This window comes from Lampetra fluviatilis, chromosome 24 (genome assembly GCF_964198595.1).
Source record: "Lampetra fluviatilis chromosome 24, kcLamFluv1.1, whole genome shotgun sequence".
Taxonomy (NCBI): domain Eukaryota; kingdom Metazoa; phylum Chordata; class Hyperoartia; order Petromyzontiformes; family Petromyzontidae; genus Lampetra; species Lampetra fluviatilis.
This window is the reverse complement of record NC_136298.1, coordinates 12,840,940-12,867,952: the sequence shown is the minus strand read 5'-3', so window position 1 is coordinate 12,867,952 and position 27,013 is coordinate 12,840,940. Positions and strand designations below refer to the sequence as shown.

The 27,013-nt window shown below is 51.2% G+C and overlaps 2 protein-coding genes across 3 annotated transcripts in view; one reads left to right on the top strand and one right to left on the bottom strand.

Annotated features, from left to right (window-relative positions):
* LOC144941197 (oxysterol-binding protein-related protein 9-like) overlaps positions 1-11,166 on the top strand; it is a 43,758-nt gene extending 32,592 nt beyond the window's left edge. For both annotated transcript variants that reach the window (XM_078867788.1, XM_078867787.1), the window contains 3 exons: positions 1,752-1,852; positions 5,070-5,205; positions 7,370-11,166. In XM_078867788.1, the coding sequence (XP_078723914.1) occupies positions 1,752-1,852; positions 5,070-5,205; positions 7,370-7,447 (315 nt within the window). In that variant the 3' untranslated portion in view covers positions 7,448-11,166. The remainder of the gene's footprint in view (positions 1-1,751; positions 1,853-5,069; positions 5,206-7,369) is intronic.
* Positions 11,167-16,184: 5,018 nt separating this feature from the next.
* LOC144941182 (mitogen-activated protein kinase kinase kinase 1-like) overlaps positions 16,185-27,013 on the bottom strand; it is an 89,912-nt gene continuing 79,083 nt past the window's right edge. Inside the window, 2 exon segments of the mRNA XM_078867747.1 lie at positions 16,185-24,036; positions 24,751-24,882. Of these exon segments, the coding sequence (XP_078723873.1) occupies positions 23,890-24,036; positions 24,751-24,882 (279 nt within the window). The 3' untranslated portion in view covers positions 16,185-23,889.

Genomic DNA, 27,013 nt, shown 5'->3' with positions numbered 1-27,013 from the left:
TGTCACGACCAATATTGCATGAAAATACCGCGTGTAAGTACGTCCATTGCTTATCGAAGAGAGTCTCGCCAAGTCTCAAGACTCGTTTTCATGACAATTGGCTCGGTGGTGACAAGTGTTTGCACTTAGAGAAGCCTTCATGCTGACCGAGGAGGCTCCTGCTTGTGGCCAGATGGCGGCGTGCCAATACATTGGGAGGAGCGTGATGAATACGTGTGTAAGAAAACCGCATCGATCCATGATACATTTTGAGGGGCTCCGATGCCATGAGCTGGCAAATTTACATCCAGTTTATAATGAGCGTTTTTCCCTTCCGACGTCCCACGTTCACGATAGAAACATTTTGGAATAATAAATAAATGGCAGCTGCTTTAACATCGATGCCGTACAAAAGCATCGCAGCAAGGTGAATGTTTTCTTACTGTTATCGCTGTAGTCGTTTTCGTTATTGCTGCATTTCATATATTTGTGTGGCGGGTCGGTGGCGCAGCGATTAGCGCACCGCACTGTGAACCTGCAAATGAGTTCGACTCCTGCCTGTGACTAACATCAGTGGCGAGTGACTTCTGAAGCGTCAATTGGCTCCTCCATCACTAAGCCTGCACCGACCAGCATGTTGAAGTATAGTCAAACACACCCATGCAAACTGCACAGCGTGGAGAGGCTGTCATCCGGCATTGGATTGACCAAGGCTCTAAATTATGGTAACAGTTATTCATATGACACGGTGCCTGTGAAACTATTTATGCAATGTTATTGATTTGTGCAAGCATCAAAAATTTTATTTTTACCACAACGGTTTTAATTATGCACGGTTACTTAAAAATAACTCCGTGTAACGCGCACAGCATTTGCTCACTCTAGAAGAGAGATCGACTTAATTTGAAAACAAATTATTTTAAAATGACGTTCCTTCCCGCTTGTTACACGAATCCTGACGCCACTGTGGTTTGCGTTGACGCGACACACAGGCAGAGACTCTCTCCCCGCCACGCCGTAACAAGTCTCTTCCCCCAGGCGCTGTCCAGATGCTGATGCTAGGTGCAGTCCTGTTCGCGAAGGTGATAATGATGTCAAGTTATATATAGCGTCGGTCATGCGAATGTTACATTGTGATGGACGCAACTCCGTCAGCCGCAGCCTTTCCGCAACAGTTGTCTCCCGAGATGGATTCGAGGCCCATCCATGATGTTTAAACATTTATAGGGGGAGAAAGTGCATCTCACGAGTTGATGTTGACCACAGATACATCGGAGGCATGCGGTGCCTTGTATTTACATGCACCGATTTCGAGCATTACCATCGTTTTGAGGAGACGAAAAGAAAAATACAGCCCTTGATTCATCGACTGCTGGAAGGCGGCCCTCCATGCCTTCCGATTACAGGGGTTGTTTGATCATACTTCACCACGCTGGTCGGTGAGAGTTGGTGAATTTGGACGATCCAGCAGGTTCATGTATCACACGGTACTGGTGTTAGCCACGGCCAGAAATTAAACGCGGGTGATCGGGTTCGTAGTGCAGTGTACGCTAACCACTGCGCCTCTGCTCCTCCCAAATACAGCATTTACAATCCTGTAAATGTGGGGTATCGTTTGAGAACACGTCCGTCACAAACTGGGCGAGCAAGCGGCGTCCTTGCCGGGCAGCGCGCCCAGCGACGCGGAGCGGTGGCCGGGGTCGTTTAAGGCCTCGGCAGCAATGTAAATCTAAAACAAGTGCTCTCGTTAATTGTCCCCTGGGCCCGCCCAGCCTCACGGCGGCGGCGCGCTCTTCATGGACACGCGGAGCCTCCCGACGACGAAGAAGAAAGTGCGCCGGGTGGAGGAGCAGCAGGGGAACGAATCGCGACGGTAATGCCGCTCGGCCCCGGATCGCTCGCGCACAGCCGTGCAAGGGGCGGACGCAGCCGCGGCTGTGGCGTCGCGGCTGGCATGCCCCCCCCCCTCCCCGTGCAATGACGTTAAGGCTTTTTAGCGGTTTTGGCTGAATAATTATTATTGGCCTTGATTAGCCTCCCGGGAAATGTCGGTGTTTAGTCAACGATTTTGCAGAGGCTCACAAAAATTATAACTCGGATACCTCTCACATTTCACCGTAACTATACCCATTTTATTTTCTCTCTCGTTGAAATCAACCTGGGTCGAGACGCAGCATTGCCAGAAGTCTCGGCGTGCACGAGCAGGTGGCATTGCAGCGATACGGGCTGTGAACAAGACGGTCGCGCTGAACTCGGTACACCAGCGGTAAAGCGCGCGTGGCAGAGGCCCCGGTGCAAGGAGTGAAATGGGGTCATCCCTGTCCAATATCCCCCCCCTCCCAGTGCAGTTGCACCACCGACGTACTCGATGGTTCTGCCACTGGGATTCGGCAGAATAGACGGCGGCAGCACACGTGCATGGGTTCAGAGCGATCCTTGCCTTGGTTCTCAGGGTAGTATTCTACAAGCGAGAATACTCGAGCATCGCGGATGGAGCAAAACGCAACTTTCCAGCAATTTGAAATAACACGAACTGGAAGGTTAAAACGGAAACAATAATTAATTATTTAAATGAATCTCAGCCCTGGATCGTGTAAAATGCATGTAATCGTTGTTGGGGGGGTGGGGGGTGTGAATCAATACAATCTGAGGACGTTGTTAAATAATTCATTTTTAATTGACTTTAATGGAAGATTTTTTTAGAAACCAAAAAACGAAATAACAATTAACACGGTTCTCTGGTATCCCTGTTGGCATTTGGAGGTTTGGAGGCTCCATTTTGCCACCACGTAACATCTGGCACGGCGGTCACGGATGGATCTCTGGAGGTCACACGCCGTAGGTCACACGCCGTAGGTCACACGCCGTAGGTCTGCCTGTGCACTTGCGCCGTGAGCCCCTCCCACAGTCGCCCACTCCCACACTTTCAGACTCGCCCCCAGCTTCCTTTGCCCCCCCCCCCCCGAATTTTCACAGCCAGATGACGGTAGCCAGAATTGCATCATCTGCTGAGGATTAACGCCGCTATTAAAGGAGTAATTTAATTATTATTGTTAATCTTTTTTAAGCAATCTGACTTTTTGCGGCGCTGGTATGATGCCTATCGGAGAACGGAAGCCACGGCCATTACGAGTATCGAGAGCCCTTCCTCCTCTTGCATCAGCTGTGTGGTGGCCTCCAGGTCCTCGTATATCCGGCGCTATTAGAGGCCTGCGCTTGTCTTAGAATTTGCTGCCGTAGAGGCTCACGGGAGAGGCTCACACCGTTGGATAGAGGGGCCCTGTGACCTATGTCCCTTGATGCCACTCAGACTTGCGGTTGCCAACTGTCCTGGTTTTCCCAGGATTGTCCTCTTGTTGAGATGGCCCATCCAGTGAAATACAGTTTTCCGAGGACATTTAAAGTCCTGGGTTGTATCAGCTGCATAAGAACGAACCACGCAGGTGATGCGTTTTACATGTAGTAGTTCTAACCCTTTGCCGGGATTGAGATTATTGCAATGGTATGTCCCAATTATTTCTACATTAGGGAGGTGGCAACCCTACTCTGATCACCCAGGGTAGCAAAAGCTAAAAATAACGATCGAACCATTTTATCTCTAGGTCACAAATGTGTGAAAGCAAGGTCACTCCTCTGGTAGCCTTTAATGAGACATGTTTTTTAAAGAAGGATAACCAGAGTATTACAGAAAACCATTTTGGGCGAGAAAAACCCCCCATAACAAATGTGAATATTTTCATATTCCGTGGATGTTTCTAAAGGAGTGTGTCGTCTATAAAACGGATGGTAAATGTGGCGCCAAGCTTTCTACCCATGGTGGACACTGCCCGCGGTGGCCACTGGGAGCATTTGCCACCCCGGGTGATACCGCCCACAACCGTCTCGTGTCTCCACCGAGTTGCAACTGCGAGTGCACGTGCTGGGGGCAGCTGCCACGTGCTGGGGGCAGCTGCCACGTGCTGGGGGCAGCTGCCACGTGCTGGGGGCAGCTGCCACGTGCTGGGGGCAGCTGCCACGTGCGAGTGGAGCAGTGGAAGGGCGCCACTGCGTGTGCGTGGCACCACGGCGGGGCCAGCTGACGTGCGATGGAGTCCTCGTGGCGTTCGTGGTTCCGCCTACCAACGCACGCCGAGACTTTTTGGCAATGCCTCGTTTCTCAACACGGCTTCATAAACAAACATCAGCGAGAGGGACCTACGTTATTATTTATCATGTATTAAGTGTGTTAACAAGCTGCCTGCAGCAAGTTGCGAGCCTCTGCAAAGTCAATAGCTAAAGGCTAACATTTGCTGGAATGAACATTTTCTTCCTGTAAGATTTCAAGCAAAAAGGTATTAAGTGATTCATCATTGATGAATACTGCACAGAATGGAAGGAGACTGATATTTAACTGTTATGAGATAACATTATGGTTGTACAGTGCATGTTTTAAAAAGAAAATGACAGTGTAAACCGTGATACTGGAGACATAAAAAAATAACCGAAGTTCATAAAACTATTTAACATTTGCAAAAAAAAAATTATGTACCCTGGAATAAAATGTAGAGATGCGGGAAAAAAATTAACAGCTCGTTTCACGTCAAACAAAGGGTAGTGCGGCGGTTATGCATTCGCAGATTGCTTTAGACGATTGCGGTTGAAATCCGACAGGCCACCCCGGTTAATACTGCGCAGTGTATTACCAGTACAAGACGTTCGCGCAGTGCTTGAAGATCCCCAGACGTCGCCCGCCAGAGCAGGCCACTGTAAGCCAAATGGGCCAAATTTTCCAAATTCTAAAAATGACCCAGCTTACACATAGCAGTAGTAACCGTTGCCTCCTGCTGGTAGAGTCATGCCCACTCGCAGGCCATGTGCCGAGTCACCTTGTGCCACAGGGACAGTTGCCGCTCAGGTTGACCTTCAAAACATTTGCGGTGAGATGCGCTTCACTTAAAATCGCGCGTACAGCGGTCGGTCGCCTCGGTGTGAAGGGCGTTCCATAAATAACAAATGGTCAGCATTATCATTATCATCAACCAGCTGTTCCTCTCTTCCGCCTTGCACACCCACCTCCCCACGGGTCCCCCCCCGTGCCGGCTCGTGGCCAGGCTGTGGAGGGAGGTGACGCGGAGCCTGCGGGCACGTGACCTGGAGGCGGCCACGCAGGCCAAGCACCGCGTGGAGGAGCGGCAGCGAGCCGAGGCGCGCGAGCGAGCGGCGAGCGGCGCCCCCTGGGAGACGCGGGTACGGCCCCCACCCCACCGGCCCGCACCCCACCGGCCCCCCTCGCCCTATCACGCACGCATGGCATGAGGACAAAGATCCCCTTCTCCCACGTAGCCTGCGCATGCTGTTGGGGCAAGTTGCTTTTCACGAGCACCCAATGTTAACCCGTAGCCTGGAATCGAACCGAGATGGCCTGGTTCGTAGCCCCGTGCACCAACTTCCTGCGCTAAATCCTGATGGAACAAAGATCGCCCATGTAGCATACATCGACTGTTGGCGCAAGTGCTGTTGGAATCCGATGACTTGGTCCGTAGCCCAATGCACCAACCGTTGTGCCACTGCTCCCCATGCTCGTAAAACAAAAACCACACAAAGATCACCTATTGAGTCCGCATAGAATGTTGGGACAGGTACGTTTATCGAGCACCTAAAGCCAGCAATATCGCATGGTCAGTGCCACACCTGGCTGCCTTTGTCTTCCCATTATAGAGGTTTTCACACCGCATCAGGTATTCATTTAGGAGCTAGTTGACCTATGGCATTATCCGTTCAGATATGTGCCACCTGATGTTAGCAGTGGCTGAGAATTGAACTCTGGTCATTGGGTTCGTAGCACAATGTAGAAAACAGGGCACCACTTGCACAGGCTCGCCTAGATACACACGTAAAAGTGGCCACAGGTCAACGCACGTACATAGACATGGTCACATATACGTGTACACACATGTAGATACATTCACGTACACAAAAAAACGCGTGCTTACACGTACATATGAACACACCCACAGAACAGCAAGCACGCGTGTACATTTACACGCAAATTAACGCGCACACAATGAAGCATGCACACACACGTGACATGACCAATGTAACTTTGCCTGCCGAAAAAAAACTCCACCTGATGAGATTCTTCCGGTTCTATTTGCTTGGGGCTTCTCATGCAAAACCAATCCAGATAACCGCAGGATGAATTGTATTCAGGCCAACCCGAGTGTGTGAGGCCAGCACAGACCTTCTTAATCAGAGGGGCCACATTCCCATCGCACCGATGACGAACTCGCCCAGAGCGAGCGCTAGGAGGGTCCTGCGGTGGGCCCTGCAAGCATCGAGTGGCCCTTTGGCCCACCCGAGTTCTCCCCGTAGTGGCGAGTGTCACCGCCACTGGTAGTCTGCCCCCCACATTCCAGCTCTACTGGAGCCAGGCCAAGCACCACCGTGACCCAGAGCTGCTTGTGGAGTGGACCTGGCCGGGTAGATTCCTTGCCACGTTTTACAGACAGGGATTAAAACGTTACTTTACTTTAATTCTCATTTTTCAGGAATCACTAGATACCTAGTTTGATTTTCAGTAGGGTTGGTGATGGAACAATTAAACTGATAGTCAAATTGGTCAATTTGCTTCCCTAAACAATGATAAATCAGCCACGCATGAATTACAATTTCCAAAAATGGGAAACTCAGGATTTTTCTACAAAAGTAGCGATTCCAACAAATTGGAATAATAAAACTAAACAAAAAAATCCGTAATAGCTGCACGAATTGAACCCCTGGTCTATGATGGGAGTAGAAAACAGGCACACATCTGCGTTATAAATATAACACGAGTGATACATTAACAGATAAATCCATTCATCCGTTGTTGGAAAGCAATATTCATTTTTTCAGGGTCAGCTGCTGCGACTCGCAACGTTTTGCTGCATTTACAATCCCTGCTTAAGTGTGCTGTCAAAATACAAATGGTGATCATATCTCAGAACAGCGCATCTCTTGCCGGCTCTCATCTCATGGTGGCGTGCAGAGGGACCGAAGGTTTCTCTATTGCTTGCTGCAAGTGTCCGTTGCAAATGTTTGTCTGCAAACGCAGATGGTTTGTATCCAAATGTTACGAGGTCTTCGTCACATCTCTAGGACTTAATTCATCTGTAGAAGGCTTCTTATGGAACACTCGTACCAGAGTGCACAAGTGGAGGTGCTTCCGCTAGCAATTACCCGAGCAAGAAATTGCAGGGCTGCACCTTTAAATTGTATATGCTGGTTATTTAAATTGTTTAACGTGGCGACATCGATTTGATGCACTCAACAGAATAGTTACGGACACGTTTTGTCGAGGTCACGTCGTGTTCGATGTTACGTCGTGTTCGATGTCACGCATGGGACTTGTTCCGTCCCGTCTCCCTGGCAGCTCTTCCAGAAGCGTGGGGAGCACTGGGAGTACGCGAGCCCCCTCGCCAAGCGCCTGGAGGTTACGGGGCAGCCGTGACCTCGCGGGATCCCTGCACGGCCCTGGGGGAGGGGGCGGCGGCGGTGGCGGCCCGACACCGGGTAGCTCAACGCGTGGGCGAGGAGGCGCGCTCCGTCAACCTTCCTCTGGTGCTCGTTTCCTGTGGGCCCTTCCCCCGCGTTAACGTTGGGCCTGTCACTCGGGTTGACACCTGCCAGGTACACGACAAAAGCAACCAGGACATATCAATGGGAAGGAGATGTCACAGTGCCGGAGGAGGGGAGAACTCCGTGCGAGTGCAGCGTCTTGACGACTGGTGCGTTATTCCACAAAACTGGCAAAAACCGGAACTTTCTTCGTCCGAGCGAAGACTCGCGTATTTCCCAGGATGGCTACCTCAAAAAGAAGACAATCCTGGCATCGAGGTAGCCGTCCTGGGAAAAACCCAGGGACGGGTGGCAACCCTATTCGTTACAACGTTGAGAGGCTCCGAGGCACCGGGTGGGAGTCGTCGCTCGATCCGAGGGGACCAGGCACCAGGCACCACCTCTTGCGGCTCCCTCGCTCCGGCCGTGGCTGAAAGTGCTGCCGGCGCAGCCTCGCCACGCCATGTGGAGACCACCGGTGGTGGAGCAGATGCGGCTGCCACCTCAGGGACGGTTGCGATTTACGAGCCGCTCCCTTCCTCGCTTGGTCGCCCTCCTTGGGCCGCGAAACCTCGTGGGGAAAGTGACCTTTGGCGGAGACGGGGCCGCAAAGGCGTCTCACCCCCCCGCCCCCCCACACGGCACCCCCAGCCGGCACGCGTGCTTGCCGTGGTCTTTGCTCCCGCGTCACATCCCCAGCCCTCCTCGCGACGCCGGCTGCACGTCCCCACAGCTGGGCCTAAGGTCGAGTTCAGTAGTCGTCAACTCAGGTTACTTGTGGCTCCACAACGATCGAGCAATTTCACATCGGAAAATCTTCACTCGCGTCCAGGAGACATGGAAAAGTCTTGCCGGGTGTGATGCCACCGATTTATGCATCACATAAAATAACCAATAAGTCAGGTCGAAGTGTGAGACTCCCAACCTGTGGGCTGCAAGGTTTTCTAGGAGATAACAGGACCGCAAGTGGGTTGTGAACCCATCATCTGTGCGAGTCTCTTTAGCAAGTGCAATCTCTACAGCCACTCCACATTCATTCCACACGAGACGCTGCTGTAAATGGGATTGACCGAGCAAGTCAGATGGCAAAATAAAACAAGTCATCCGCTCCTCGTGTGCAGTTGCGCAAGGGTGCCTAAGTCTTCGATCCCGTGATGAGAATGCAATCTCGCAGCAAAGATTGGGGACAAAGTTAGTGCACGTGAAGAACAGGGTCATTCCCCAGCCACTACACAATGGTTACATAATATCGCACTGACATAGCTTTGAGAATTACTAGAATTGTTTACTTGACAAATGTATTAAATACATTATTTGGTAACGCAATAATAGACCCTCGTCTGTATGTAAAAAAAATCATTCCTGCTCTATTTAGTGTGCAAGTTGTATGCAGTCTCAAAATACTTGCAGAACTGACGAGATGATCAAACACGGGCAGAGCGAGCCTGCGAGTAGCACAGTGGTAGAGCGAGCGGCTCACAAATGGGGAGAGGTTCCGAGTTCAACTCCTGGCTGGGGGTTGTGGCTCAAGCCATCATCCCCTTAGGGTCACGAAAATGAGTCCCCCAGTGTTGTGGTAAAGCTACATCTTAGACTGGTTACTGCGTATCGAGGTGTACGCGGGAGAATCGATGGACTCCGTAATGAGTCGACAAAACCCTTGAAGCCACCAGAGGCGCTAAAACCACCACAGTGTTTTGAGACGAATGGATTTTGGCGACCAGAGAATTGAAAACGCTGAAATAGCGAGTGCCGGGAATCGTTTCGGGCTTGCAAATCGGCACAAAGTGTTGGCAATAATCCAAGGAGAGTGGCCCCGTCTGTGCGCTGCGCGGGAGACGGCGAGAGGTGCAGAGGAGCCCTCGTAACGCCGCTGCACTCGGGTTGCCACCTCCGAGAAACATACAAATCCAGGACGCGTCGTGTCGAGAAGCGTCATCTCGCCTGTCCAGAAGAGAGGACCGCATGCAAATGCCTTGCCTTGAGGAGTGGTGAAATGTTGCACAACCGACAAACTGGGAATTGTTGTAGGTCCTGGCAAGACGTCGTAGACGGATGTTTTCAGGACCGTTACTTAAAATAAGTAGAGACTTCTGGGAAAACTAAGACGGGCGGCAACTCCACCCAGCACACGAGCAACTTCAGGCCCAGGGGCCCAACGCAGCCCACGTTCCCGTGTTGGAGACTCGCCACATGCATCGGTGCAGGCCGTTTGTTCAGTCCGCTGCTGGACGAGGGCCTTCTCGCACCGTGCAGAGAGCGCCAATTGACCACACTTCACCACTGTGGTCAGTCCCAGTTGGTGCGGGGAACATTGCATCGGGTTTTGCTGTGCTGCCCCCTGCTGCCCACGCTGCTTACTGCGCGTGCGCGGGTCTGGTGGTGGTGGAGGGCCCTCCCGGCCACTGTTCTTCACTAATTCCCAGTGGGGGGAGGGGAGGGGCATATTCGGCGATAAGACCTCGGTGTGCGATGGCCACCGCACATTTGAAACCATTGGGGTTTGACGGCACGATGGAACGTTTTCACTTTGTGTGATGTCGGGGGCCGCACTGAAGCCACCGTTGGCTCCGCGGGCCTTGCGATGAGGACCACTGCTCCAGGCTCTACCCAGCGTGGCTACCACGGGCCGGACGATGAAGTCCCATGGCAATAGAACTCGCACGCGGGCATTGGGCAAAGCTAGCTGGGCGCACAGGGTCACTGTACCTTCCCCTGGTGGTTGGCGTTAAGGTGTGTAATGTAATCAAAACTCAATGCTATTCAGATTAAAGTTGTCAATCATTGTCTATCACCTGCCATGACTATTTGCCACGGGCCTGCGATGGATTATTCCACGGAGTGTTCCACGGAGTGTTCCACCGCAGGACCGTGGGAACTTGCAGCGTCTTGGCGAAGCCTTCACCGAGCAGGGGCTCGAACAGGGCCGATGTTGATGCGATGGAAACTCAAAATGCCGACACGTTTGGCACGATTTCAAGCACGAGAAAAGCCTACACACAACACCTGTGCCACTTCAGCGGTGCAGTGATTGCTGTGGGTACAATCGTAGTGAACAAATGAGGTGCGCGGACGCACGCGAGGGCTTTGATACGCGAGTTGTGTGGAGTCCAGTGGCCCAAGGCTGAGCGTGTTGACACGAATACTCGCCCGCCCAGAGGACTGTCTGTAGGCGATGCTACATTCAGACGGCGAATGTTTTATGCTGTAACAATGTGTTTGTAAGGCGTTATATTAATATTACACGTATTCTAATTAAGCACTTACATTTTACACGCCGTGTATCACTCGTCCCTTAGCCAATCCATTTAATTACTTATTGCGGTGTTCATGGGCACTAACAATTGACGACTATAATGCCTGCAGTAAGACAACTATAGGATGGCATTCTTACTCCATTCGGAGTTAGGGTTGGGGTCAGAAATGTGGTCAGGGTTGTGATTCAACATCACTGCTCCACTAGACGGCAGACAGAGCCCATTCGCAGATAGTTTGTCAAATGTTGTGAATAGTCAAATATTCCATCACGGTTTTTTCTTCAGGAGTTATAATTGCATACCGGTCGCCTGTTTTTGAAAAGTGATTTTTTTTCCTTTTCATTAAAATTGTGTTACATGCTTGAGCTGTGTTTGTGTATGGATCAATCCGGCACGGGTCGGTGGTGTGTGGAGCAGGGTTGGTAGCAGCACCGCATTTCACTTCCACAGAGGCCCATGGGACTCGGCAGCAGCCCACATCATCGTTTACACGTTTGGGGTATTCATCACAAAGTGGGAACGTGATCACTGCAGGAAACAGAGGCTCACGTTACCAAACGCCTCGGCCTTTCAAGGGGACGACCCTGGAAGAGATGCCACAAAACTCCTGCCAACATCTCCAAGTCCTCTCTCAAAGTCATCAATTTTTCAATTCATTTCATCTTCATTTCTGGTGGGGTGGGCAGGGGGTGCAAGTCTGCTTACTCAGCTGCGTCCAGTGGTTCATTCCCTGCAACTCTGTTACACCATCCAAAACGCTCTCGTCACTTTAAACTTAAAATAAATGAAAAACACGTGTGGCATTAATCATCATCTCCCTTGCGATATGGGCATTGGAGGCGTTTATCCTATAAACGCATCTAAATACGTGTAGCGAATGCAATAGATTCTACAAGTTATACACGCGCGCACCAATATATTCATGAACATATGTTGCAGTACAACACTTGCAAAATCCCGACAATGGTGTCCAGGGCCCAGTGGCGCAGTGCATCACCTCCACGGCGACTCGGCGGGAGGGTACTCGGCCCATCATCCCTCTTTCCGGAGGTCGATAAGTAGTACCACTTTGTTGGGGAAGTCAACAGCGGTTGTGTTATGGAGAGACTTGCGCCCACCCCCCCCCCCCCCATGAGAAATGTGGAATGTTCACCACTGGAAATGTAGCTACCTAATGCAAACATCAAAGTTTAGACACAAACTTGATTGGAACGTGTCTTTGCAAATGAAAAGGCATGCACATAAATGTTGTCCTATTCTATCCACGCACGGTGTTTCGCATGGATAATTGAAACAGCCACATGGAGCGCGTCTAGAATGTGTGTGGCGGGGTGCGCCACACTCGTGAGGCAGAGACGAGGGCACTGCCGCGTGGAGGCCGTGGCTGGGGACAATTTAGGTTGGATGAGTTTCCAGCAACGCCAACTTTTCACACGGAATCCATCAGCTGGCTAATAACGAAGACAAGACGGAAACGTCACACTGGAGCTCCCCAAAGCGAAACAAACGACGCTGCTCAACGCTGCGTGTCCGTTGGCGCGACAAAGATGAGACGCAATAGGCCTCAACAACGACCTCGGTTGTGTTCGATGGACAAGTCGGAGCTTAACGCAACGAATGTACACCATGCAGGTCTGCGTTTCGCTACGAGGGCGGGCAGGGTGGCTCTGTGCTCGTGTAATAACAGTAAGAGTCAACCGACGGTGTGTGGGGACTAGTGGCCACAGGAGGTAATGGCAGGGGAGTCAGCCTGCAGTACGAATGGACTAGTGGCCACGGGAGGTTATGCCAGGGGAGTCAGCCTGCAGTACGAATGAACTGGTGGCCACGGGAGGTAATGCCAGGGGAGTCAGCCTGCAGTACGAATGGACTGGTGGCCACGGGAGATAATGACAGGGGAGTCAGCCTGCAGTACGAATGGACTAGTGGCCACGGGAGGTAATGCCAGGGGAGTCAGCCTGCAGTACGAATGGACTGGTGGCCACGGGAGATGACAGGGGAGTCAGCCTGCAGTACGAATGGACTGGTGGCCACGGGAGGTAATGCCAGGGGAGTCAGCCTGCAGTACGAATGGACTAGTGGCCACGGGAGGTAATGGCAGGGGAGTCAGCCTGCAGTACGAATGGACGGGTGGCTCCGGGGATGATCGAGAATAGGAGGGTGGCCAGGTGACGGAAGAGGAGTCAGCTGGTCGAGCGAGCGCCTAGAGCCAGCGAGAAGGTTCGGGGATGGGGGCGTAGCCACGAACCGTCTATAAAAGGGAGATGCGCGGGAGACTCTGGGCTGTTGCGGTGGGGGGGGGTCTCCGCCTGGTCTCGGCGAGCACATGGCGCCTGAGTAAAAGAAACCATCTCAAGACAAGTGCGTCCAAGTCGTCATCACACTCGCGCAGCGCAGCAAGACGCGCCCGAGTTGGATTACAGACGCGGGGCACCTGCTGTGTGTGTGTGGGGTGTGGCTGTGTGTGTGTGTGGGGTGTGGCTGTGTGTGTGTGGGGTGTGCGTGTGTGTGTAGTGGGATGTGTGGGGGGGGGGGGGTGTGGCGGGGTGTGCGTCCTCCCATTGCCCTGGCATGAGGCTCTTCCCGTTTCTCCGCTTTTCCCCTCGGAGGCACAAGAACAAGCAGCAGCAATGCAGCTGGTACTGACCCAGGCATCCCAACGCCAATTTTGTTTGCCACTTGCTCAAATTGGGACGACAACAGCGACAACATTGCAAGGATCCGTCCGAAATCAAACAGTCTCCAGTCTTAAGCGAGGCGTTTTCCCCTAAACAACAACAACGCCGCAAAGAACGCCCGACACAGCAGCGTCAATGACGCCTGCAGGTGGACAATTGATGCCCCGGGCCGATGCAGCCCTCACTCACGACCTCAAAGTCCACCACGGAGTCCACCCCCCACCAGCTACAGCGATGGTCTGCACCGGTCCTGGGAAGCTGGGAGCGCACTGCACTGAGCAATGCGGGGGAGCGGGGGGGGGGGGGGGCGACGGGTTCGATCTCCCGGCGCGGCATGTGCAACAGTGGGGCACGTGGTCGTTTAAATCCCCTCCGCATCCGTCCACCCGCGGCACGAACGGGCGAGCGTCACTGAGTCGTGGTGAGCGGTGCTCGGTGTGGTGGAGCTGCTTGGGTGGTGAGGGGGAGGCGGAGTCCGCGGTGTGGAGGCAGCAGAGGGCAGTACAGCGAACCCATCGCCTTGCAATGCCCCGCCATCAACAACCCGCACTGACCAGCGTGGGGAAGTATGGTCGGATGCCCCTCGCGGCCACCGAGGTGTGGGGAGACCCTCGTCCAGCAGTAGACTTACAAGCCAGGCCATGCATGTGCATAGCATGTGAAACTAAACTACATCTATTTTAATTTTAGATTTTAAGCTTTCGTGACTGCAATAATTCATACTCTTAGGTTGTTTCGGTAAAGTCATGTAGGTGAAAAATAAGTAATAAAGTAAATAATAATAAATAATAATACAATTATAGAAAAACGTAATAAAAACGTTTTTTCTTTTATTATTATTATTTATTTTTATTTTTATTTTTTTACCTACGTGACTTTACCGAAACAACCTAAGAGTATTTTTAGTTAACCAGGTAAGGCCCACTGAGCAAAATTGCTTTTTTTCAGAAGCGACCCAGCCACAAATGACAGCCCAACTAAGTGGATATGTGGAACATTAATAGCCGCCAAACATTTGGAACACGCGACGTCGATTCTGAATGTGGAGGGGACCCCCAGGAGGGGGAGGAGGAGGCGGCAGCTCGCGGCGCCCTGGGCAGTCCGCTCCGTGCGTGGAGCGCTGCTGGCGCGGTTTGGAAGCCGACCGGTAGATGGCCACCCTGGCCAACAACTACAGCGGGGGTGCCCGATCTCGGCAGCTCAGCAGGCTTGAGCCTGGATAGCGCTTGGCTGAGCGATCACCAAGCACAACGGACGTCTGCGTAGGCTGCGTGGTAGGCAGTAGATAGTACAGCGACATTGTTGCGCCTAACTGTAATTATATATGCCAGTTAGAACAAAAGTTAAGACAGTGAGAAATATTGACTATTCCCTCGTATGTCGAACTTCTTTCGCACCGTACGTGGCCAACCGTGCGAGTCGGAAGTGCGGGGGAAGGACAACAAACGAGCACACACGAAGCGGTTCACTCGCTTGGAAGCAGGGAGCCAGTTGGTCTCACGTGCCCCACGCCAGACCCCCACACACTGCTCGAGACGCTACCTTCATTGGGCAGAACTTGCGTGCTCCATCAGCCTCGACTCCATCGCAGCGCCACAGCATTTCCCAAAGTTACTGAAGTGTCTTGCAGACTCCCAAAACTCCAGTCCTCGCAAGCCACCACCACCACCCCACGTCTTTCCGCGTCCACCAAGTTCTCCTCCCCATTCAAATCAACTCGTGCCACGCTGCACGCGCCCCATGATTGTTAAACAAGTCCCACGTGACGATCGTTTCACGGAGCCCATTGAAATGAAGAGCTCTCTGCGTGTGTTCACGTGTTGGTGCAGACAGCGTTAATTGCCGAGCGCGTCACGTGTTGAATAATCATGGGGCGCGTGCAGCGTGGCACGAGTTAATTTGATTGGGGAGAAGTAAATTGGTGACTGAGCGCGGCGGCGGTGGTGGTGGTGGTGGATCGCGCGGACTGGAGCCGCTCTCGGGGTTGGCCGAACACTTTCGCAAAACCCCCTTCTGCTGCTGCTGCACGCGCACCAGTCTGTGGGCATCCCTCACCACCAACACAGCCCTCACGGAAATCTTGAGGCCCAGCCAGAGAGCTTTGTCGGTAATTTAATAGAAGTGTTTTGTAATGAGAATGCTAATTGGTCAAATTCCCCAAATTGGCACCAAACCGCGCTGATGAATGTGGTGGCTCTGCTTGCTGTGGCACGTGACCGCCAGCGACATTTCCTGCAGAACAGGAATGTCGCTCCCTTCACGGACAGAGCCATCTCCACCCTCAATGGGGCGCCGTGGATATACTCGATCGCCATCCCGCATGTGGTGGCAATTCTACATTCATATGGCCGTTTCAGGTCTCTCCACGAGACGTGCCAGCCGTTGACTTTGCACAAAGTATCGTGTTTATTTAAATGATTCAGAAAACAATGAGAGCGATGAACCCCGACTGGAATTGTAACTCGCACCTTTACTCAAGGCGAAATCAAATGCGGTCTTAAAACAACGGCGGTAATTCTGGATTCAAAGCCACGATCATCACGTCCGTGGCAGTGAGAGCAAATAACGTTTCGTCACATCTTGGCCACACACAGACGGACCTCACCACGCGTCGTGCATTTCAGTCACTCGGCAAGTAAAACATTCATCCTTTGTGTTCATTTGCAACAAACTTTATTTTAAAACAGTTCAGAAACACTCAATTTAAGAGTATACAATCAACATGTTCAAAACGAATGGTTTGATTTTACTTACGTGTGTGTCCGCGGTGTATTCAATACAAGGTGCTAAGAGAAGTTAGCCCTTAGAAACCCCAAAAGCAATAAAATTAAAGTCTCTCTCGGAAACGTGACGAGGAAGTCAAGGAAATAAACGTTGCAAGCGTCGACATCAAAAGGGGGCAACTTTGGCAGAGACGGGAGGGAGCAGAGAAGGCACTGAGGTAGTCGGGTTCTAACTGGGAGCAGAAGCGGAGACGGCGACGAGGAGGACGACGAGGGGAGATCGTCACAGCCGACAAACTCCTCACGACTACTGTACATCGACGCGAACAGACGAGCCGAGGGCGACATCATAACAAACAACCTTACAATGTAACAGCATTTACAGTATTGAACTATGTTTACACTTAACAAAAAAGAAAAATCTGCATTCTGAATACTTTCATAAAGCACACCCCAATTGCTCGCCCCATTGGGGATTAGGTCAGTGGAGCAGCAAGCGGGTTTGTGGTTTTACCATTCCAGGTGCCCCAGCTCGGACTGGTGACACGCAGGGCGTTAGAACGCCTGCATGGCACGGGGAAAAGTCTACACATTCACTGTAAATGTTCACTGAAAGCTTTCGTGACTGCAGGCATTCATATGCTTGCGTCTTTCGATCACAACACAAGCGATGGCGATCGCTTGTGTCGTGACCGAAACGTCGTAGTTTTTTGTTATTTTCTTTGAACCATCTACGTGACTTTACCGAAAGACCCAAGAATGTACATTCACTGCAATTCAAATATAATGGGTCTTTTTTAATTCAACATCGCCACGTGTTGCACAACGAGTAGCGATGTGTTGCATTGATGCAGACTGAGGAGGATGAATTAAGTGTGAACGCAATTACAAAAATCTGGGTCATTATTCTCCCCATAATCCACGTATGGATTATACATTAATACAAAACAAATTGCTGATCAAAGTGCTCGCACGTATTCCCATCAATCTTTGTTTTCCCAATGAAATGTTTCAGCGACTGAGGAGACCATGCCCTCTTCTTTCCCACAGGGAACAACTTTCTTGTCAAACAAAAGTCTAAATGGCGTTCCTCAAAAACATCAAAAAACCATTCCCACCAATGATGAGCAAATCTCCAAAACTCACAACTCCAGTGTTTGAAATAACAAATCTCAAAAATATATATACGTTAACGGAAAATTGTTTCCCAAAAAAATCCATTCCGTTTAAAGCATTCGTAATAAGCTATCAGAGAAATAATCATCGATTATCGGTTGTGAACTTAATTTGGTTTGGCAAATGCGATGGTGCATTGAGAACACTGCTGTTAATTTTTTTTATCACGTACGAAATATATACAATTATTTACCAACGTAATTTGTACAAAAAACTAAGAAAAGTCTAACAAAACTGACAATAACCTCTATCTCCAAAGTGGACCACCGAATATTTGTCACAATATAGCCCTAGAATAATAGCTGTGTATGTACAGTGACATCACGGCCATACGCTCTTAAAGTGCAACGCTGCGCGTGTCCTCGTATCTCTGATCGTGGAGTTGAAAAGCTTGGAAATTTGCTCTTCAAATGCTTTTGAAAGGTTCCCTCGAGTTAAATAAAAAAACGTGTTTTAAAGCGAATGTGAATTAAAGCCTTCTTATTTACGACATGCAACGTTGAACAGACACCGTTGTTCAGTTTTCACCTGCACTGCGTCTAAACTCCATGAACAAAAAACACCAAAAGTCAAATACATCAATCGCGCCTCCGACATCGTTCAACGCAAACGGCAATTTGCGACTCACGTTTTTATTGCGCGCGACTTTTTTTTTTACAAATAAAGAAATAACAGCTATGCTGAATGTATTCGTTCAGCATTTTGTCTCTAGATCGTTTTCTTTTCTTGTTTAGTTTCACGCAATAATCTTGATTGTTCAGGCAAAGATCGAGCAAGAGAAGAGCACGGGGTTCCGTATCTCTCGATTGAATTGCAGCTCCCTTTAAAGACGTCTCAGCGCAGGAGACCCCGCGGGGTCTCAGCGCAGGAGTCAGCGCAGGAGTCAGCGCAGGGGACCCCGCGGGGTCTCCTACACTGAGACCCCGCGGGGTCTCAGCGCAGGAGTCAGCGCAGGGGACCCCGCGGGGTCTCAGCGCAGGCCACCGGGAGCTGCGCCACGCGCCGCGCTCTCCGTTGCCCACAAGCACGGCCCCACAGGGCAGTCGAGTTCCATTTACAGACGAGGATTCAAAACACCGATGGGGGGGGGGGGGTGAGAAATAAACAAAACCCATCGTGATCACGGCAGCGCACGGGCGCGGTGCGGTGCGTGGCTGCCGCGTGTTTGTCGCTTTTTCGAATGGCTCAGTGCGCTGCGGGCAGTGATGTGGGCTGTGTGCTCACCGTGGTCTGGAGGAACACGGAGAAGTTCCAATAGTGGTTTGCCGAACAACAACAACAACGACGACGTGTGATTCCAGTGTCTCCAACTGCATAGTAGCACACGCTTTATAAATTATCCAACGTCCAACATTAACAAGTCGAAAGCTTAAGCTTAAACAATTAAGCTTCGTTAAAAAGGTAACAATTGTCTTAATAAGCAAAACAGTAGTATTTTCCCTTACGATGAAATAAAATGAAAATAACCAGTTGAAAATGATAAAAGCAAGTTAGCAAATATTGAAACGGTCTTAACACCAATGTTGCGAAATCATTTTTCAAGTCCCTGAAATTTCTTTTTAAGCTGAATACATTTACATTTTCTAATAAAATGCAATGGGTGTAAGGTGAAACCTAATACATGCTGGTAAATATACTTGTCAGATCTTACTAAAATATTTCTGACAAAGATATGTTTCGTTTAACACGTAGGTTTTCGCAACCAATGTCCAAAATAGGGTTTTTTTGGGGTAGGCTCGTGTAAATATAAATGTGTCGTTAAACCTGCCACCAGACGACAATTAGTAAGGTTTATCACGTAAACACAGCGGTGTGCTGCACTAGTAACGAATTGGCACGTTCTGTTTACGTGACAAACCTTACTAATTGTCTGTCGGGTGGTGGCGGGTTTAACGACACATTCATATTTACGCGATGTAACCCAACAAACCTCTATTGTGGAAAGATATGTTCATTGACTATGAGCTCGCTTCAATTAGCGCACCAACAAAACTCTGCCATGTAAATGAGAAGCTGAATGTACATCGATTCATCTTTGGTACACAGGCGTGAATTTCCAATCTCTGAAATGACCATTCCTTGTAAAAGTTAAACATAATTTATGTAAAACCGTCTGAAATGGTCATGCCTAACATTTAAAAAATCCACCATTATACAAATTATTCATTCAAATGAGAATGTTTGTTAAAGAATAGCTGTTTGGTAATAGTGAAGTTACGTCCACCAGCATCCACAAATGTCCATTCAGAAAGTATGGGTACAACATTGGTGGGTTTACACCTCTAAATACATGTGCGTTAAATTATTACGATTTTTAAGTGCAGAAAGTTAACCAATAACAATAACATAAAATAAAAAAATGTTGAAATCCTTAAAACATACATCTTAATGCTATACCCATGTTGGAATAGTGGGGCCAGATAGATTGTGCAAGACACGGTAGCAACTGCGAGGTTTAAGTGCTCTCCTCCCGTGTGCCACTGCTGACCAACAGGAGCCCGCGTGGCAACGGAGGCCTGGTGGTTATCACCCTCGCCAGACAGTCGACGTGTGCGGGGCCTACGGGGCCTACGGACCGACTCCGTGCGGTGCCCGGCGACGCCTGCGGGAGGTTACTCGAGCGCACGATGGGCGGTACCGTTGGACATCGACGAGCCCGTGGCATCGTTAGACAACGTGGGTCTCATCGTAGGCTGGTGTCTTCATCGAAATCCCAACATTAATCACAGTGTCACTTCTCAGCTATTGCTCATCAGGTTCCCCCTGGCTACAGATAACCTCGCTGGGTTCTCCTCTCGTTAAGTGGAGGACATTGGTTTTCGCGGTTGTGCTGTAAAGCTCTCAGACGCGGAACTCATCGCGCCCAACAACACGCGGCACAGCGAGAGCACGCGTCAGAGAGACTAAGGACAGTGAATATATCAGACACGAGTAGTGGTGCTTTAGCAGAGGAGAGAGTTAACGCTTACAAAGGGTAATTTTCTTAAATGTGTTATTCACATCTTTTTTTACTTTGTAAATCTGGCAGCTGAACTTAACACCCACAGCTGTTTGTTGTAAACCGGTGCAAAACCTCTGCATTGCTGTCAGGAGGAAATGGTAAGACCTTAACCTGGGGAAGTATGGGGCACGGAGATGAATCAGCGAACCAGACCCTGAGAAGGTAATGGAGTCACGGACCGAGACCATGATGGAGAGGGGCCCACGGCATACACCGGCACCCACAGCCACGCAACAACATCGTTTATCAACAAACAATGCAGACTTACGTCCTCTGTCCAACTCCATAAGGAAACTGACGCATCTGCTACAACAATAGGCTGAAAGGCTTCGGCTCGTATTCCATTCCTAGAAAATATCACAAAGAGCAAAGGGGCCTTCTCAAACTTTTACCGTGAAACACCATCCTGCAGCCTCACTGGGCGTCGGATCTTCATCGATGCATCACGCACAAAGCGCGGGCACATCGGGTCAGGGCCACCCTGCAACGAGCACAGACGCAGGACGGCATCGGCAGCGGCAGGTTCGGAGCATGCGGCAGGGCGGTTACCGTGCCAGCGCCCGCGAGCGCTGGCGAAAGGCGACGTGCCCTAGGGCAGGAGCGCACGCGAAGCACCAGCACCGCTGCTCCAGCGAGCACAGCAGCAATGCAGCGCTGGCAATGGAGGAGGGAGCTTTGTTGCAGCGCTCAAGGTCAGCTGGGCGCATCTTGGCAGTGTTGATTGAAAATGACGTGAATTGACTCGATGAACAATTTCAATAAATGAAAATGAAAAGTTACAAGAACCCGGCAAGAAAAAAATTATGAATCTTACAATGAAACTGAGCTTTATACATGCTTAGTTTTGCGTTATGAACCGATTTTGTTTACATCAAACATCAACTAAAATAAAACAAATAGAAACTGATTTCCAAAATATAACAACAAATTTGAAATATAATTAAGTTAGCATCGTGGTCACTGGCAATGGATTCCTTGTGAAACGAATCTCAAGGGCGAGAGATATCGCTGGGGGAACCGATATCAGCTCCACTAGTCCAGGTGCTACACCGTATGAAGGGGAACAAGGAATCGTTATTTTGAATGCGCGTGCCACACGGCTGAAGCCAAAGTTTGGCGCATCGTTACAAACCACTGCAGCTAATTCAATGTCCTTCAGCTACCAGTTTACCACCTCTTTCCCTGATTGCATTCAGAAACCAAATGCCTCTGTATTCGGCTTGGAGGTATCCTCTGCTGGGCAAGACGTTATGCAGAGAAGGGGACTTGAGACAGTTGTAACAACGGCAGACATCACGACGATGGCGATGGAATCAACGGATTGAGTTTCATTTTAAAAGTGGCCCGCATAGCAACGTTCCACATTTACATGTCCAGTCAACTGATCTAGTCACCGGAGAGCCTTTTCAAAAGTGTGCTCAAACTAAATATAAAGTTGTTGTTGTTGAAATGTTAAAACATTTGGGCGGCTTGCCACGGAGCAGCCGTTCTGAGATAGTGGGGCCCTTTTTGCCGGTTTGCTGTTTCTCATCCACGGCGAGTGCTTCCGGAGGGACGCTGTGCCGCTCTGCTCGTTTAGCATCGCCGTGCGGGCGGGCGGGTGGGCGGACGGGCGGGTGGGTGGGTGGGTGTGCGTGTGGGCGGATGGGCGGACGGGCGGGTGGGCAGCTGCCCGGAAACTCCTCCGCACAATAATTTCCAATTAATCCCCAACAACACAAAAAACGTCAACATATACTAAAGGGTGCGTGCGGAGGAGGAGGCGCACAGCGCAGGCACGGAGTATCTACAATGCTCAGTACAGAATATGCTGTACCCTAAACAAGAAAAACCCCAATGAAAATGTACCCACTATTCAAGTAATGAAAACCAAGAAAATAAATTACATTTACATCCCTTTTTTGTTTTAAAACAACCTGGTCAGACTAAGAGAAAGAAAACGGATTTGTGACAGGAAGGAGCCAAGGAGCAAAGTGTCAGAAGAGTTGGAGAAGATCGACCAAGGGACTGTCCCTGACTGCAGAATGAGCCACAAACACCGCAAGATCCCCTGATTTGTCAAACAGTAGTTATTACCTCTTCGCAAGTTCTAGACTCAAAATAGCTACGGACGTGCATATCCTGAACAGAGCAAATAATAAGTAAAATACTTACATTAAAAAAACCCATCAGTTTAAATTATAAATGTTAACAGCTGCCAAGGGGTCTTTATTTTCTATTTACAGTCACAGGAAAGACTTGCAAGGAGTCTCAAATAAAAAAAAAAATTAAACCTGGCAACTGCAAGTTGTGGACCGTCCGTAATGTCGTCGCTCCAACGGGCGGCCACGTTGCAGCGTGCTCAAGGGCTGTGCCAGCGGACGTCTGGGACCAGGCGAGCCCAGTCGACTGGGACCAGGCGAGCCCAGTCGACTGGGACCAGGCGAGCCCAGTCGCCCGGAGGGGAACACACAATCCGGAGAGAGCACCAGCCCGACCGGCCCGCTCGCCGCAGCGTCCCGACCCCGCCCCCAAACCAACCGTACGCGCGCTGGTGGCAGCACGTGCATAGAGACAAGACGAGGCGTCGCTGCCTACCGCTGGTCTAAACGGTGGCATTCAATGTGGCGCTTGCTGCCTACGGAGAGAGACAGACACTGCCTAAATAAAGTAACCAACGTGAGTATTGCTTAAATACCACCCCAGCCCACCTCATTGTGGAAGCTCTTTGCATTGGACAGCACCGTGATCTACAGACGGTGGCCACCGCCACGCGCTGGGCCGGGTGAACACAGAGCGCCCCCCCTCTCACCGCACCGCGCGCAGGCAGGCGACCGTGCAGCAGCGAAGTCGAGCAGTGCACCCCGTTCGCAGTGCGGAGAGACCACCGCCGACAGCTCTGCACAATTACGCTTTGGCCAGGATCAAGAGGCCCGAGGAATCCGCGCACGGCGCGACAAAGCGGCGTGGGCGAGCGCGCATCGCGTGGGGTACGACCGACCGCTCGCCGGGTTTGCGCGGCCGCTATTCTCCTCGTTGACTGCAGTGATGTGTGGCCGTCGTGCTGATGGCTCGTTGGCTTGGTGATCCCTCGAGCTTGCCAAGTGGCTTTGCTGTTTGGTGGCTGACGGGCTGGTGAGATGACACGACAGCTGCTTGCTCGGCTTGCTCTTTGGTTCTCTTGTCGTCTCCCTTGCTCTACCGCCTGCTCGATGAGTCAGTCCATGGGGTTATTTGATAGTCACCCGCCAAGTTATTGCGTGCGCTGCATGCCAAGCTTGCTCACGGTACCACTGAGAAACCTCACAACTGCGTCGCTAAACCGCCAGACAACTGAACCACAGGGCGGCTCATCAACTGGTTCGCTGCACCAGTGAGTGGCTGCACAAGCGGGTAGCCGTCCCACCGAGTGGCTGTACCGTGGAGTGATCGTAGCTCTGTGTGGACGTGCCACTGAATCCGCATGCCACCTGCTGTTGCGATCGGCTGTTGGCCGCCCCCCGGCCCCCCTTCCCGCTCCGCTACCAGGCGCGGAACACGGGGTGCTTGAGGAGGTCGCGCGCCACCGGCCGGTCGGAGGGCTGCAGCTCCAGGCAGCGCAGCGCCACGTCCCGCAGGCCCGGGCACAGCGTGGGCGGCACGGTCGGGGCCGTCGTGGTGCTCGCAATCTGCGGTAGCGGAAACGATCCTTGAGCTCGCGGCACCGCTGGCATCAAATAGCGCGCCGTGAAATCCTCACGACAACACGACGGGCAGAACTGCACGAAAATTCAGAGCTCATCTCCTCCCATTCACAGCCCCGAGTCGGTGGTGGAAATTCAACATTCCTATGGCAGGGGCGAGTTCATCCATAGGAAGACCATTGTTGACTTCCCCAGAAAGTGGTACTCGTTTTATCGATCCCAGAGGGATGATAGGCGGAGTCAACCAACCGCCAACCAGAATTTGAACTCGCAAGCCTTTGATAGCGGGTTTCTCTATCGCTGAGCCGTCTGGCACAGGAACTGATGAGTAAACGCCGCCCGGTTGCCTTTGTCTCCGCAGTGCTGATGTTCCCATACTTTGCCAGCTACTCTTTTTAGGCTAAATCGACCAAGGGAAGGCCCAAGATCGGTTTGAATAATAATCAGCGAAAATGGTCGCCGTGGCTGTGGCCGTAAATTAAACTCGGGCTGCCGGGTTCATTGCGTGGGTCGCTCACCACTAAACCGCCCAAACAGAGTCCCCGGGCACCCCTCCCCTCGGTTACTCTGGGCTTCTAGAGGAAGGAGAACGCAATCAGTGCAAGCGTTTGCAGGGCCCACAGAGGCCGCGGCGACCTCCTCGCTTCTGTGGAAGGACTGGGCGTACTCCGTTTGCAGAGGTGCGCCTCCACCCCTCACCTTAAAGATGAGGGCGAGGTGGTTGGAGTGTTTTTCTGCATTCCACGGCGGCTTGGCGCACGACATCTCGATTATGACGCACCCGACGCTCCAGATGTCGCAGCTCCGTCCGTACTGCAGGCCTCGGAGCACCTGCACAGTGGGCCGAGAAAAGCACGGCGCACTCAATGAAAATGTCGGGCCACACTTTGCCGATTCTAAACTATTACTAAACAATTTTTATTTTACCAGGTAAGGCCCACTGAGCTATATAGCTCTTTTTCAGAAGCGACCTGGCCACAAACTATAGCTCAACAAAGAGACTTATCACGTAGAAATTTATAGCAGCCAAATACTCTAAATGCACGTTTCTAAATATGGAGGAAAAAACCGGAGGACCCAGAGTGAAATCCACGCTACCACGGGGAGAAGATGCAAACTCAAAATATACAGCAGGCGTCAGGGTGAGAATCGAACCCACGACCTCCTGCATACCCGGCGAGGTAGTTCACATCTCGCCACCCTTCAAAGTAAACCTCGTGGACGGCGTCTCGTCTGGCGCGGGGCGGGAGCTCGACACGTGCAGTCTCTCCATCAGAGCACGATTGCAAACGCGAGCGATGCACGGTCATGGCTACATGAGTGGTGGCAAGCCCCAGTAGATTTGTGCCCGTTGCTCTCTCGGGGGTTTGGTGGCCGATAAACACCGCACCGCGGTGAATCGTCGCGTACGGACATCGCCCGGCCGAGCGGAAGCTACAGAGACGGTCCCACCCTGCCCGGTGGGCCACGGAGCGTACGGCCGACCGCTGAACGGCAGTGGCGGCGGCAGAACCAGAGGAACTGATAATATCATCATCAGTGCCATCGAGTGGCTAAGGAACTCAGACGTCGGCCAGAACATTCGTCACAGCTCCAAACAATAAGTTGCTTTATCTGTGCAACGCAGGGTACGAAAGAATAATTGCTGTTGTTTAAATTGGGTGAATATACAGCACTGTACCAATCATAATTACAATGACTCGTTTGCATCCACACTCAGTTCGCGAATGCAGGTATCACAGTCTCTAACGTGTCACGGTGCGCACCACTGCATGGGGCACTCCATAGCTGAAGTGTTAATGGGCACACACACGAACACATATCTGCACAAATATCACCACGTTCCCCTGCCTATTCAGTCCAGAGTCAAAGTTAAACAAGCCAAGTACAGACCACATATCAAGTACACCACACCCACTGAAGTCCAGCATAACTGTGGCAGAACTAAATGTTATTCTGCAGCTCCCACAGCAAACACGCCCACCCACACACAAGCACTACGCAAAGCTCTCGCGGCCTAATGGACAAATACCAACTCAGCTTGATGGATGGTCCCACCACAGGGGTGGGTGAGGGGCGGGGGGTTTAAAGGTCAAAGCGATTCACTGTTCAATGATCACTGAGGTGGTGTTCTCTACCTGTTTATAGACTTGAGCCAATTGTGGAAGTTCCATATTCCTATGGCAGGGGAGAGGCCTTCCATGGGAGAACCATTATTGATTTCTCCACAAAGTGGTATGCATTTTATTGTCCCCAGAGCGATGATGGGTTGAGTCAACCCCCAGCCAGGATTAGAACTCGCAACCTTCCGACTGTGGGCTGCTCGCTCGACCGCTGATCATCTTCAGTGTCTGCAGGTGTCACGTGAACTGATTACATACGCGCACGATTCGGTGCGTGTATCGTGAGCGTAAGAATGGCTATACATTAAGAATCGGTGCATCGTTACCCCACGACTGCCGGCTACGCCGAAAACCAGTTTAATCACAAAAACAAAACTTGATGTTTAGATATGGATACCACCAGCAAGGAGATGTCGTACGAACAAACACACGCACCAAAAACAAATAGCCCCGTGTAGCCTTAACAGACTGTTGGGGCAAGTGCTGTTCACGAGCACCGATGAAGACCGGCACGGCACCCGAGGGGGTGGGTGGCCAGCACCACACCCGGCCGCCTTTGCCTCCCCAGTGGTGACATTCACACATTGCACCAAGTACTCATTTAAGGCTGAGTCGACCAAAGGGAGGTCCATGACCGGTTCAGATAATCGTCACTGGTGTTGGCTGTGAGCGGAATCAAACTCGGGTCACCGGGTTCGTAGCGCAGCGCGCAAACCGCGACACGACCGCTCCCTCTTGTTATTATTTTTAAGACTGACACGATACAAATGGGAGGTGGGACCAGGACCACATCTAAACCACATCAGACGATGATTTTTTTCTGGCTCAGAAATCACGTG